A 15,441-nucleotide genomic window follows, 5' to 3' on the forward strand; every position below is an offset into this window, starting at 1 on the left:
ATTTATCCATACACCTCCGCGTGAAAGCCATGGCAACGCTTTTGTCGGGGGACAATTTCAGACACCTTGGATTTAGGTAGGCCGATATATTTGCTAGCGCACTTTGGAGACGTTGTTGGGTGGTACTGCGGGAACACGCCGCGCTGCAAATGCAGATGTCGTCCGCATACAGTGTGATTTTGACGCCACGGGGCAGGTTTCTTCTCAGATGGATGAGGATTAATTAAATAATACGGGGCTTAACACAGCACCTCGTGGCATTGCCTTCTCGACTGCATAAAGTGCCGTGGAGCCATCCGGGGTACACATGACACTATCAGATATTCGTTGTCTGACCGTCGCCATAGAGCTGTCGTGGTCGTGTCGTCATCGTCATCCGACTCTCGTAATGCCGTCGACATCACGTCACCTTCGCAATGCAGGTTTCGTCATACAGCCATCGTCACACCATCGCCATCATACGCTCGTTGTCATCCCATTGTCCTCACACCATTGTTGCCACTGTATCGTCATTTATTTATTTAGTAATACTGCAATCCCAGGAAGGGATTGTCGCAGGGTGGGCGTACAGATACAAGTACTGATAAAATATTTACAAAAGAAGTCAGAAAAAACAAAGGCCGCAAATGATTAGTAAACAAACAATAAGGATCGGCATTTGAGAGAACAAAGTTCACTGATGGCAGTGCAACATAAGAGTATACATATCAGCACAGTAATGTTTATGGCATATCTGAATTATTCAGGATCATATAAAATATTGAGTAATACAGTAATACAAAATGTAAGGGGCATAAAGTTAACAACAAGAAATTAGTAACTATATCGGCAGCAGGGAATGAATACAACACAGAATAGATGTTATTGGACACTAAGGCTTTCGGCGAATGACGTCAGAGATTGCTGTAGTACTTCATCGTTAGTAAGCCGATTCCATTTCGTTACTGTTCTTGGAAAAAATGAATATTTAAAGGAGTTATTACGCTGACGAAAAGCGGTAATTGTCAGATTATGACGTTGTCTTGTAGTGTAACCTGAACAGAATGATATTGGTCCATCAGTATTAATCTAAAGATGACCTTTGATTAATTGGCTTAGGAACCTAAGTCGAGAAACGCGATTTCTTTCGGATACAGATATCAAACCAGCCATATTTAACAGATCAATTACCGATATGCGTCCATAGTTATTGTAAACGAAACGAACTGCTCTCTCTTGCACTTTACCAATTTTAATAATGTTCGTTTTAGTAAATGGATCCCAAATTATCGCTGCATAATCTAATATTGGAAGGACAATTGATTTGTAAGCTAGGAGCCAGACTCTGGGTGTGGAGAGTTTTAGCGCTCGCCTTAGAAAAAAAAAAGTTTACGGTTAGCATTGCTTATAACCTGAAGAATGTGTTTAGTCCAGTCAAGGCCGTTAGTAATCCCTAATCCTAGATATTTGTATTGTGGAACTTCGGAAAGGATATTGTTAGCAAAAGAATATTGGAATATGAGGGGATTTTTCTTGCGGGTTATTCTCATGTAAACGGTTTTTTGAAAATTTATTGGCATCTGCCAGGCATTACACCACTCAGTAATCTGTTGGAAGGCCTCGTTTAGTGTTGTTTCATCTGACATGGGGGTTTTAATTGGTGAGTACAGCGCGCAATCATCCGCCTATAATTTAATATGAACTGGAATGTCTTATAGGATGTCGTCTACATAAATGATGAATAGAAGTGGCCCAAACATCGAACCCTGAGGGACGCCAGACTCAACGGAAAGAGACTGAGATAAATGATCACGAAAAGTGACATATTGTTCACGGTTACTTACGTATGCTAAAATCCAATCGTAATCTTGTTATATTTTATTGCGCTATTAATTTTAGAAAGGAGCTTTTTGTGAGAAACTTTATCAAATGCTTTTGCGAAATCCATAAATATGGCATCCATTATTAATAGAGTTAGCAAAGTCATGTCAGTTCGGACTAATTGAGTAGAAGTAGAATAACCTTTCCGGGAATCCGTGCTGAAGGTTTGTAATAAAATCAAGTTTTTCAAGAAAATAAGATATGTGGTGGGTATGTATTACGTGCTCCATAATTTTGCAAGTTGTCGATGTTAGTGAGATTGGTCTAAAATTACTGATGCACTCGTTCTTACCGTTTTTATGTACTGGTTGAACTCTGGCCGCCCTCCAGTCGTTCGGAACCTGTCCTTTGTTTAGAGATCTTGAAAATAATATAAACAAGTACTTGGCTACCCATTCTGCATACCTAGTTAGGAATGCATTTGGTATGTTCATGGTATGTTCTTTTGGTATCATGCAGTCGCCGTCACGCATTCGTCGTCATACCATTGCTGTCATTTCACCATCATCATCACTTCAGCATCGTCATCCCATTGTCTTCATACTGTCGTCCTTGCACCACTTTCGCCGATACATCGAAGTCATTCCTTGTTCGTAATTCTATGATAATCATGATGTAGTCGTTGAATGTTGATTACGCCGTCGTTGTCATGCCGTCGTCGTCATTGCGTCGTCGCACAGACGCTATCATGCATCTGTTGTCATACCGTGGTTGTCGCGCCGTCTTGGTCCTTAGATCATCGCCATTCTCAATTCCTGCGATGGTCCTCATACCGTCTTCATTAAGCCGTCGTTGTCATACAGTCACCGTCATCTCACTGTCCTCTTGTCTTTGTCGTCATGTTGTCGTCGTTCTACTATCGCCATAATTTAAGAATGAACATCTGATTATCATCACGCCGTCGTCGTTATACACCTTTGTCATTCAGCGGATATCATTTCCTCTTCGTTATTTCACCGTGACTACGTCAGCGTCATACAGTCGTCGTCATACCTCCATGCTCATGGGCGACATCGGCAAGTGCGTACCATATCAATGTGGGATGATATTCTAGTGTGTGGCATACCTGTATAGCTCAACCGAAGCAACGAATGTCTTAGAGCCTAGACCTGTCAAATAAACGTGACTTCAGGAATGTGGTGTATCGCCAAATCGCTGGATTTCTGTTCTCATGGCCATCGACAGTCAACGCAACGTCCTGAGCCGTCAATTTTTTTCTTGCTCTTGAGAAGTAGCCATAGCACTCGCAGCAGCTCAGACTAATGCAACCGTGATAGTCAGCGACTCTCAAACGGCAATAAGAAACTTTGCCAACGGCTGAATCTCCCCGGAGGCACTACGAATTCTTCTTGCAGGAGGCCAAAATTACAAAAGAAAGATATACATCACCTGGACACCCGCTCACACCATTGCGGAGGACGGCAACAACGAGGCGGCACACGACGCGGCTCGAGGGCTTACGGACCGAGCCGCAGTCGCAAGTGACGCCCCGACACCCTCCGGACGTGACGGTGCGGTAAATGAGTGGGAGTGGGAGGACAGAATGACAACATATAATGACATTACGAAACATTATAGGTTACAGAGGCGCATCTTCCCGCGACCTCACGCAAAATTGACAAAAAAGCAGTCTGTCGCATGGCGGCAGTTACAAACTAGGACGTATCCGAATCCTGCGCTCTCGCACATCATATATCCGGATGTATATCCTACGGACAAATGCAAATTATGTGAATCCAGAGCCACTCTGGAGCATATAATATGGGAATGCCGAGTGATAAATAACAATAAAGAAAACGCGGCCTCTAGCAGCAGCCTTCGCACGCGCTGGGAAGCCGCGCTGCTCAGCCCCGCCCTCGAAGATCAACTATGGGCCGTCCAGCGGGCCGAGGATGCCGCCAGGACCCAAGAACTCCTGGCCGTCACCTAGGCGGGGCCTTTGGCCCTCCCCACCAACTCGCAGGGCACACAATAAAGTTCTTTCCTCCTCCTCCTCTTGCGAACCGAAAACTTCTTCAAAGTATTTGACGAAAAACATTAATAGTGTCTGTGCTTTTTTCTAACTTTCTTTAGTTTTGCCTTTGGTCGCGTAATCCACTGCTGCAAGGCCTACAATACACATGAAAGGAGGAGTCAAAAATATTATGTTACATTTAGAGCTCTGCTCTTTGTGCAGAGTCTTTGTCTAGCGCAAAGCCTTTAGCACTCCTTGAGAGCCAATAAAAAAGGCAATGAAAGAATGCATAGGACTAATAAAAAAAACTTTAGAAGAGTTAAGTGCTGGGCTAGTTGGTGATCTTGCATAGTGAAAAGATTTTGCGCCAAAAAACAACACACACAAGAAAGACGACGGTGTTGTGGAGGGCTATATATGTCGAGTGCTTTCACCTTCATTAAACAGTTGAAGTAGCGCCCGTGGTGTCCTCGTCTTTCTTGTGTGTGTTGTTTTTTGGCGCAAAATCTTTTCACTATGTAATAAAAAAAAAGGTACATGAATTTCATAAATCGTACACACTAAGTACGGTCCGAAGCATAGTCCGCCGTCTCCTTAAACTGAAGACTATGAGAACATTTGTTTCAGCTTACGTGTTCAATCACGGACACATTTCTCGTCGAGTCGACTTCAATAGATGAATCAGGATAAGAGCTGAAGCTGAGAGTAAAATCCATAAACAAAGCGAGGATGATGTTAAAGCACGTTTAATGCACGAAGTTCGAACACCAGCACCCTCAAGTCGTTTGAAGTTTTGGAGCCATGTTCATAAAGAGAGAATGTAGTTATAGAACACACATCTGGACACGTGCAGATGGCACTCACAGGCGACGAGTATTTAATAAGACGTTATTAAATCTTCATTTGTCATGGGCAAAACTTACAATCCGTTTTCTTTTTCGCTGAGTTGGCCTCTTGACGCTTTGCTCTTAAGACCAAACTTTTTTTGTCCGCAAAACCCAAGAACACAAAAGGAATAAGACACAAGCTCAGGCGCTACCCTATAGCGTAAAGCCAGTGCTTTGTCCTTATCTTTGTTTCCTCGTGAAACGCCCATTAACTCGACCAATCACGCAGTTCTTACGAGATCTCAGGTCGATGGCGAAAAGAAATAAAAATTGCGAAAGTAAGACAAATAATAATAGAAAGTACGATAAAGTCTAGAAATCTGGGCTCTTCTCCGGCCCCAGCCCTGCCAATATGAGTAAAGCGTATGCAGCCAATAACGCCTAAATGAAAAGAGCAGTGTTCAAGTCGTTTCTGAGAATAACAAGAGAAAGAAGAGGAGAAACAGCGAATACGGTATTGGTAATACCACAAAGGCCTAGCACGATTCGGCACAGAAATTTCCGAAGCATGCGACCAGCGCTGTATTCTGACTTTGCATGTCATCGTTAAATGGCGAAGGAGGACACTAACAGACCACGGGTCTTTTCTGAGACTCCATCACATAGGCACTGTGCGACGAGGCCAGAGACCTTGGCACGTTGTTGCATTGGTATACCTAGCAGCTTTCACTGATTTTACACTTCATCACTACATGATATATTTTACTGAGCGTTTGAAATCATAGCTGCTCTGAATCTGGTGAAAAATACATATGCGTCATCAATATAAGTGCGCATAACCTTCTTTGACTTCCTTTAACCTAAGCTTTGCCCATCAGTTCCTAGCTTGTTTATTTCATATCTCGTATTGTCCATACATTGCTTTGATCTTGAATGTAATTATCACTTTTTGCCTACGTCAGGCGCTTTCAGCGATCTATCTATCTATCTATCTATCTATCTGTCTGTCTGTCTGTCTGTCTGTCTGTCTGTCTGTCTGTCTGTCTGTCTGTCTGTCTGTCTGTCTGTCTGTCTGTCTGTCTGTCTGTCTGTCTGTCTGTCTGTCTGTCTGTCTGTCTGTCTGTCTATCTATCTATCTATCTATCTATCTATCTATCTATCTATCTATCTATCTATCTATCTATCTATCTATCTATCAAGCTCTTACGCCGACCCAGTGGCCCAAGTTGTCACCAGCTTGTGCCATTCTAGCGTCGTCATTTCATTGTCATCGTTTCAGTTCCGTCGCCTGACTTTCGTTCTGGTGTCGTCGTAACGCCGAGTTGTCTAATAGTTTGGGCCACGAGGTATGCCGTGGTGATGCAGTCGTGGTCGTTACGGTGTAATTATTCCAGCTCCAGCAATTGCGTCTCCTCACGCCGTCGTTGTCAATTAAGCGTCTTCACGCCATCGTCGTCATAGTTTTTATGATACAGTCATCCTTACGACGTGGTCGTCATGCACTAATCGTTCTCTGGTTTTCCGCATATCGTTATCATCTCATCGTCCTAATTGTGTATTGGTCATACAGCCGTCATTATAACTTTGTCATCCGACTCTCTTCATGCCGCCGTCACCAGGTCATCGTTGTCACACAGTCGTAGTCGCGCTGTCAATTTACTGTGGTCATCACTTTAATACAGAATCCAAATATTCTCATGTCGATTTCATCGCTCCACCAACCTGAATCGTTCTTCGTCATTCTATCCTAATCTGCTGTCTTCATTGAAGCGTGATTACGCTGCCGTGGTGAGCCGTCGTCGTCGCTGGGTTGTCAACGGACAGTCGACATCATGCAGCTATTGTCGTACCATCGTCATCATGCGGTCGTGGTCGTGCAATCTTCGTCGCTCCAGTCTAATCATCTGGCTATTGTCATGCCGTCGTCATCACGCCAGTGTATTCAGTCATGCACTTGTTCACATCCCATAGTCCTAATTTCGTTGTCATGCCTTCGTCGCGGTCCTCATGTTGTCAGTTCGGCTGTTGTCACTTTACCTCCAGTGTTATTTAATAATGGTCCTCTAAATGTCACCATCCGGTTGTTGGCATTCCACATTTGTCGCTGCATTGACATCTTTACTTATTCGCAATGCCACAGTCGCCAGTGCGTCGGCGTCATACAATCGTCATCATGCCGCCATGCTCATGGGTGACATTGGCAAGCGGTATCCTCCCAGGTTGTTATGGGAGTATACAAGATTATGCCACATGTAGCCAAAGCAACTGAAGTCCCAGAATGACAACTGCCGATCTTAAATAATTTTCACTTCACAAAAACGGCGTGCCACTACAATGCGCTAGATTGCTAATTGCATTAGCATCGACAGCCATAGTGAGGTGAGTTCCGCCGTGATTATTTTTCCAGTCGTCGCTTATTTGTTTACTCTATTGTTAGTGTTATCCCGTTATCGTCACGACAATGGCTCTCCCGTTACGCGATGGTCAATAAAAGAGGACAAGTTTACCAACCCTAAAGGCTTTTTGCAAACGAGCCCCAATTTATGATCGTTATGTTAGCATATACGGGGTTGTTCACCAATAGATGATGGCCAGCGATGATTCAGCGATGCCATTGACGCAATCGGCCGACATATGCTGTTTGGCTATTAGAGAAAACGTTTATTAGTGGTAAAGCCGTAGTGTCTACGTCATGTTTTATTCATTATATGTAATGCGTGCGCTATATGACGCGCAATTCAGAAACCCTAAGGACGAGGCTTTAACTCGGGGTGAACACTAATTTCTGCATGCACATACCTGCAAAACGCAAATAATATGCTCTCTCTAACGAGTTGCTTAATCGATATGCAATAAATATGTTGCACATAAGAGAGGAAAAAGAACGCTATCGATTTTAGCAAGCAATATTTTGTTTTACTGTGTCAACTTCTTTACAGATATTTGCGGGAATGCGTAAGCTCAAGGAAACATGAAATACAAAGCTTAAAATTCCCCAACTCCAGTCCGAACTGCGTCTCTTAAAGCGTCCGAAGTGGACAAATTAGATGAGCATGTTTATAAGGTACGTAAAACTGTTACAATGCTTACGAAAGTTTAACAAAGGTTCTGATCAGAAATTAGGAGTGCAATTCAGAGCAATACATCAATTTTGTTGCTCTATACATCTATGTTTGTGCAGCTTAAGCAAAAAGTAATAATGTATTTTATTGCCGAGTTTTACGTATTCCAGAACTTCTGAAAAAAAGTTGGTGGCCCAAATAAAAACTTGCATTGTTAAAGGGATAAATTTGAACTTTTTCTTTAAACGCAAGAAACTTCAACAAAATAATTCACCAAATACAATCATTCTTTCGCAAACCATATAAGTGTTCAGGTAACGCGTCCTCTTAAAGGAAGGTTAGTCTACACGGTTTCATATCTAAAGTGAGCCTCCAATACAAGCATTTGATTACTAATCACGTGGTTCCCATAACTGTGGATCACCCTGTACGATTGCATGCACCACATGTACAGGGAAATTATTGTGCTAACGCACAATTTTTGTGTATCATGAGGCCTTAATTATAGGTTTGTGCCTGGTGCATGTAATCTTTTCTTGTGCACTTGTTGAGTACTCTGCGCATGTGCAACACTGGAATACGCACGGTTATATTACTGCACTGTGTCATTAATTTATTCCTTGTTTTGAATTGGTTTCCTAGCCAATCACTTGTACATTTAACCCGCTGTGTACAAAATTGGCGGGAGGCACTCTTAGACAGCAAACTGCATATGCCGTTCCTCTCAATAAACCTCCTTTTACTCGTTCAGAAAAATGTGAAATACCGATGAATAAGCACAACACGTGTCGTAAGCTCACACTTAAACACTCATGACTAAATTCAGAGCGCGAACTACTGGGACACAAGCTAAGGCGCCGGAAAAGACAAGACATGGCGCCTTTCTTGTGCGTTAGTTTGTCTCAGTAGTTCAGGATCTGAATTTAGACATGCTTCCATACCAACTTGCCCATTTCTTACTTTTGATCAACTAAGCATTGCTCATAAATTTGGACAAATGCATATATGGGATCTGTCTCATTTTCATCATACTGCTTTTTTTGCACTGTTTCCCAGTTTTAATAAGAAATCTTGAGCCAACGAGCCGCTTCGCCAGACGGTGCTTTTTTTTTCTTGCCGCGTTTAATAGCGAAGCTACAAGTCTCAATATAGTGACGTAGCCTTTCTCTATTTGTCGCGCAGCTTCGTCGCTGGGCGGCCACTGCGACCACGACGAGGCGTGTGCCTTTTCGGTGACTCACTCGTCCTGCCAGAGCAACGAGTGCCGCTGCCTCGACGGACACGAGCCCGACGCACACGCCACAAAGTGCACGCCCAGTGAGTATACATAGTGTGCCATAGCCATAACTCGCGCTATACTCTTACACGTTGGCGTACGTGCCCTCACTTTCAAGATTCGCGATGCGGTTGTATGAAGCTGGGCGATAAAATTTGGCACGACGCGAAGACTGGGGTCAGCGGCTCGGATGAAACTGCGCATCATGGATTACCTAGATGAGAATGGGCGAGGGGCGCTGTGCATGACGTCGTCGACACAGCTGGCACTGGACAAACTCGCACAGGTATAGCGGCATAGCGCGGACACTGCGGATGGCTTCAACACCCGACGTAGCTCGGCGCTCGGGGAGGCTTATATTCAGTTCTGGATCGACACTCGGAAAGCACAGTGAGTGCTTCGTCGCTGTAAAGTACTGTGAACGGAGCGGATCCTTCTTTTGATCTTGCCGACAAACACTAAGTAAAAACATTTCGATAAATAAGAAGGGAATAATACGATACACAATGACGGCAGAAATTAGAGAAAGTACGCTCACGCACGATATGGGTTCATATCGCGGAACGAAGGTAGGTTTATTTATTTCTTAGTTCCCTCAAGGCCCTAATGCATTACCGAGGGGAGTAGTACAATTGAGATATACAGTAAGAAAAACAACCTTTATGGTGTTACACTGCGAGCAAACAATTCAACAAATCGAGAAACATATTATGTGAAACACGATATCATCATCATCAGCCTGGTTATGCCCACTGCAGGGCAAAGGCCTCTCCCATACTTCTCCAACTACCCCGGTCATGTACTAATTGTGGCCATGTTGTCCCTGAAAACTTCTTAATCTCATCCGCCCACCTAACTTTCTGCCGCCCTCTGCTACGCTTTCCTTCCCTTGGAATCCACTCTGTAACTCTTAATGACCATCGGTTATCTTCCCTCCTCATTACGTGTCGTGCCCATGCCCATTTCTATTTCTTGATTTCAACTAAAGTTAATGATTTCAATACCATTAACACGCGTTTGTTCCCTCACCCAATCTGCTCTTTTCTTATCCCATAACGTTATACCAATCATTCTTCTTTCCATAGCTCGTTGCGTCGTCCTCAATTTAAGTAGAACCCTTTTCGTAAGCCTCCAGGTTTCTGCCCCGTACGTGAGTACTGGTAAGACACAGCTGTTATAAACTTTTCTCTTGAGGGATAATGGCAACCTGCTGTTCCTGATCTGAGAATGCCTGCCAAACGCACCCCAGCCCATTTTTATTCTTCTGATTATTTGAGTCTCATGATCCGAATCCGCAGTCACTACCTGTCCTAAGTATATGTATTCCCTTACCGCTTCCAGTGCCTCACTACCTATTGTAAACTGCGGTTCCCTTCCGAGACTGTTAAACATTACTTTAGTGTTCTGCAGATTAATTTTAGACCCACCCTTCGGCTTTGCCTCTCCAGCTCAGTGAGCATGCATTGCAGTTGGTCCCCTGAGTTACTAAGCAAGGCAATATCATCAGTGAATCGCAAGTTACTAAGGTATTCTCCGTTAACTCTTATCCCCAATTCTTCCCAATCCAGGTCTCTCAATACCTCCTGTAAACACGCTGTGAATAGCATTGGAGAGATCGTATCTCCCTGCCTGACGCCTTTCTTTATTGGGATTTTGTTGCTTTCTTTATGGAGAACTACGGTGGCTGTGGAGCCGCTGTAGATATCTTTCAGTATTTTTACATACGGCTCGTCAACACCCTGATTACGCAATGCCTCCGTGACTGCTGAGGTTTCGACTGAATCAAACGCTTTCTCGTAATCAATGGAAGCTATATGTAAAGGTTGGTCATATTCCGCCCATTTTTCTATCACCTGATTGATAGTGTGAATATGGTCTATTGTTGAGTAGCCCTTACGGAATCCTGCCTGGTCCTTTGGTTGACAGAAGTCTAAGGTGTTCCTGATTCTATTTGCAATTACCTTACTAAATACTTTGTAGGCAACGGACAGTAAACTGATCGGTCTATAATTTTTCAGGTCTTTGGCGTCCCCTTTCTTATGGATTAGGATTATGTTAGCATTTTTCCAGGATTTCGGTACGCTCGAAGTCATGAGGCATTGCGTATACAGGGTGGCCAGTTTCTCTAGAACAATCTGCCCACCATCCTTCAACAAATCTGCTGTTACCTGATCCTCCCCAGCTGCCTTCCCCCTTTGCATAGCTCCCAAGGCTTTCTTTACTTCTTCCGGTGTTACCTGTGGGATTTCGAATTCCTCTAGACTATTCTCTCTTCGATTATCGTCGTGGGTGCTACTGGTACTGTATAAATGTCTATAGAACTCCTCAGCCACTTGAACTATCTCATCCATATTAGTAATGATATTGCCGGCTTTGTCTCTTAACGCATACATCTGATTCTTGCCTATTCCTAGTTTCTTCTTCACTGCTTTTAGGCTTCCTCCGTTCACGATATGGAAGCGGCTGAAAGCTAATTGCCATCCTCCGAATCCATTGAATAAATGAGCAGTGGCAAGTCTCTGCGCGACGTGTGTTAATACTGACTTTATTGTTACGATGCATGCGTGAAGTAGTACGACACAGATGAAAATTTACATGAAGCGTAACTGTGGAATATAGTGACAGACTTTGGCGAATAATTCTGCAAGGTTTGCGGCGGGACGCAAGCCAGTGAGGACAGACCAAGGGCAGTTATCATAGACGTTACACCAGCTTTGTGGTTATAGTTGTTAGTAATAAATGTGGTGCCGTTATTAAGGCCAATGTAAATTGTAGTAACGAGTTCCTTGCACTTTGTTACAACTTGTTCAAATAACAAACAAGGGTAATATAAAGAATTCGAAACGTGATTCGTACACGCTGATGTTGTATTATAGGATTCGCGCTTGACGAGTCGATATGAGAACAAAATTAAGTACATAAATGACGCTCTAGGCAGCACTTTGCCTCGCCTTTGCCTCAATTATTATAGCGTAAATGGATAATGTCACTTAGCTGTGGTGAAGGCTTCGCATTTTTAACTAAGGTGTATCGACTATGTTCCCTTATTTTTTTTTCACAACATTGCTTTAGAGCTATAAGTGTAACAGGTCTATTGAGGGTGATACAGCTGTTGTACTTGCCTTTTACCTATACGAGAGCAATATGCATTCCTAAGCATTGCAATTCCTTGAAGCATGTTACGGGGACAAGCTTGCCGTGCGCTCTCGCAGTGGTAGGAGCGGCCGCAAATCATGGGCTTGGTACTTGCGCCACGGCTAGAGTTGCATCTGCGAATACCGCAGAAGCTTCAGCCATCGCGCTAGCTATTAAAACTAAGGACACTCTGGGACAATCGTCGATAACTCTTACAGATTCCCAAGTCACATGTAGACTATTCCTCACCGGGAGGCTACCACACAGTACCACTCACCTATTAGGATCTCACTCGAGGGCAATGAGAGAGCGGACGGCGCAGCTCGTGCTTTTGTCAATCGAGCGGCCTACCACTCTGACGAAAACCCCTTTTTACCACGAGACATCCTTTAGCACCGGCGGCGCGAGCGAAGAAAGTACAGTCCACCACACCCTGACCTATCCAGGCAGGACTCTTATGACTGGCGCCGAATACAGACGCACACATTTCCAAACCTTTATTTGAAAAATGCCATTCGCCCAACGCTGTACAGCGTTCGCTGTCCATGGTGCGGAGGCTGGCCAACTCTCGCCCACATTACGTGGGACTGCCAGAACAGGCCACCCAAAATTAATACACCAAAAATAGCCGGCAAACTTTCCGGAAGGGAGCAGTGGGAGACTTGGCTCGCCAGCGAGGATCGGGAGATGCAACTAGCGCTCCTCGACCAAGCACGGCGGACCGTTCAAGCCAGTGGGGCCCTGGACTAGGGGCTCCACACATTCGCTTTCTGCATCTTTTTTTCTTTTAAATAAACGTTTTGATATATATTGCCGTGAGCCACAATGTGCTCCCCCTCGCCACTACTGTGACAATGTAGGCCACCGCGAACCAGGGTTCTGTGAGTTTTAATTAGTGAGGGCGCCGCAGTGAAGGGTAGCTGCGGTCGCAATGCCCTCAGCGGCTCGTTTTATGATATGCATACCGCGAAGCTCTTGAATAGCCTCCACGGCCCACTGCTTTCACGCCACAAGGGGGCTAAGCACGTTAAAAAGAGCTACACAACCAACATGTCCCTGCAACTGAATGCGTGGTTTTCCAACGTACGCTAAAACGTTACATTGATATTGTGGTTGTAAGGTTAGGAATTCAAATGTATGTTAATAAGCAACACTAATAAATGTATTATTGCAAACACCCAGACAAAAACGAAAAAAAAAGCTGGACGCTTTTAGACGAAGTTGCTGCAGCATACAATTCGTTTCCTTCTCACAGACGTATTTACTTTATTATTAGTATTTTTGTAAACCGGCTTCATAGACATGGACACCCTTTCTTTAGTATTTTGCTGACCTTTGCCTAAAAGAAATGCGGAATACTGAACGTGTGTCACAAATTTTCATCGCTAATAGTACGCGGGTCCTCAACGTACGCTGCGTGAAGACGAAATAAACATGGGACGGACAGGCAACGGCGGAGAGAAGGAGTGGTGGCGGGAGGGGGGCAGGGAGGGGGGGCATAAGGGCGATTTTTAAGAGGAAAGCAACAGCCACTCAACGTAACGCCACGAGAAATCGCGGCTTCACATTAGAACACAAGAAGACAGCAATACGGAGGGTAGGGATGATATGCAGCTGTATTAAATTCCCCCTGCGTAATCGACGTTGAGTTGAGCGGGCAGTGTACTGCGCAGAAAAGACAACTGGTGGTCTACTGGTGCCGAAAAATTATTCAGAGTCACAGGTGGCTATTTCGGATGCCTACATTTGGGAATCTGAATGCGTACGATAGGGTAAACTGATACAGTGCTCAGTTCTTTTATGAAAGGGCTCAGCGAAAAAACTACGAAGATGATTATTTATTTATTAATTAATTTATTTATTTATATTACGGAATGTTGATGACTTCTGTAAGCAGCATCTTTGAACGTTCATTAGCGAATCAATAGACAAAATTGGTGGCAGTTTCGCCCGACGGGGCAAGTATTGACTACGTTAGCAAGTTTTGACGTAGCGCTTGGACTTGCTCGTGCAGTGTTCTAACTATACGCAGGCCCGGCTATAGTTTCTAGATATTTCTGGCAGATTCTTATGTCTTAAGAAAAAAGCAGAAACGTGTCAAGTGACTTTGGGTCTGACTAATGCCGGCGCAACATACGCCGGTGCGCCATAATTTCTGGCACCGTTAAGCGCTTTAACTCCCTGTTAGGGCCTCTGATGACACCGCACAGGCGCCACCACAATGGCCGCCTTTGGACAGCCGTGGCTGAAGAATTGCATTGTTTTCAGTTTTCTATCACCAATTTCCTTGTGCGCTTCAATTTTCCATAATGTGAGAAAATTTGAACTAAATGTAGTACTGTGTGCATGTCATGTTTCATGACACTTGTTTGCTCGTTGCCATTCTCGAAAATATGGGTAATAATTTAGTCGGGAACGTAAGACCTGATTAGAACAGTATAGCATTCACACATATCATATACGGCATTCGTATTGTGTTGCACGGCATTCATATACATTTAGCACACATCTACCTAAATATCTGCGAAGCACCACGGCAACGGCGACGACAACGGCGGAAACTTGCCTGGAGCGTCCATATAATTGCTATCGCAATAATATCGCAAAAATATTGTAATATAATGGCGCGAAGTAAGACATAAAAGTAAATGCACGCATGCTCCTACACGATGACGAGCATTTAGCGTGCCCGCGCTTGTTACCGGTCGCCAGTGTAGTTACGAGAAAGGACATAAATGTGTATACAAGCCAAAAAACTATGAAATAAAAGAAATGTTGATGTGCGCAAGAAGCGTCAGTCTGGGACACGAGCATATTTCTGTGTTAGGCCTTCGACACGCAGTAGTTTCAAGTCAGAAGCAGTGAGTGGTTTGTGAGAACCTATTGTCTGCATTAGGGTATCAATGAAGAGAAACTTCAAGTCTGACAAATTATCCTTTCAAAGCATTATTTTTGTAAGTTTGGCATTATTGTCTTTATTGTTAGAAGACGAATCGAAGGTCAAATTTTTTTATATTTCTTTTTTTTTTCAATTCCGCTTCGAAACTGCAGCGTCGGTACGTTAGTGTGACGCCTGCGATTTCAAATATTTTGTCGTATTTTGACCGTTGTCGCAGAATAAGGTATCCTGAACCTTGCCGAATTGCCGCTTCAGCTTCTTCAAAAAGGGATGTTGTCCTCCATCTTTAGCGATTAACCTTAGCGCGAGCGGACGCCGCTCCAATGCATCTCGCCACGCCAAGCCGATGCGGGAACCACAAGCCGGTGCTGTAACCGGTCTTTAGTTTCTGCTCTTTTCTAGCCTAGCAGCCTACTTCGCGCGGTAAG

General features: G+C 44.0%; 1 protein-coding gene across 1 annotated transcript in view; it reads left to right on the top strand.

The window, feature by feature from the left end:
• Positions 1-15,441, top strand: part of LOC126530015 (uncharacterized) — a 301,615-nt gene that overhangs the window by 190,989 nt on the left and 95,185 nt on the right. The window contains exon 4 of the mRNA XM_050177484.3: positions 8,886-9,020. Within this exon, the coding sequence (XP_050033441.1) occupies positions 8,886-9,020 (135 nt within the window). The remainder of the gene's footprint in view (positions 1-8,885; positions 9,021-15,441) is intronic.

The sequence above is a fragment of the Dermacentor andersoni genome, chromosome 5, assembly GCF_023375885.2.
Source record: "Dermacentor andersoni chromosome 5, qqDerAnde1_hic_scaffold, whole genome shotgun sequence".
In the NCBI taxonomy this organism is placed as follows: domain Eukaryota; kingdom Metazoa; phylum Arthropoda; class Arachnida; order Ixodida; family Ixodidae; genus Dermacentor; species Dermacentor andersoni.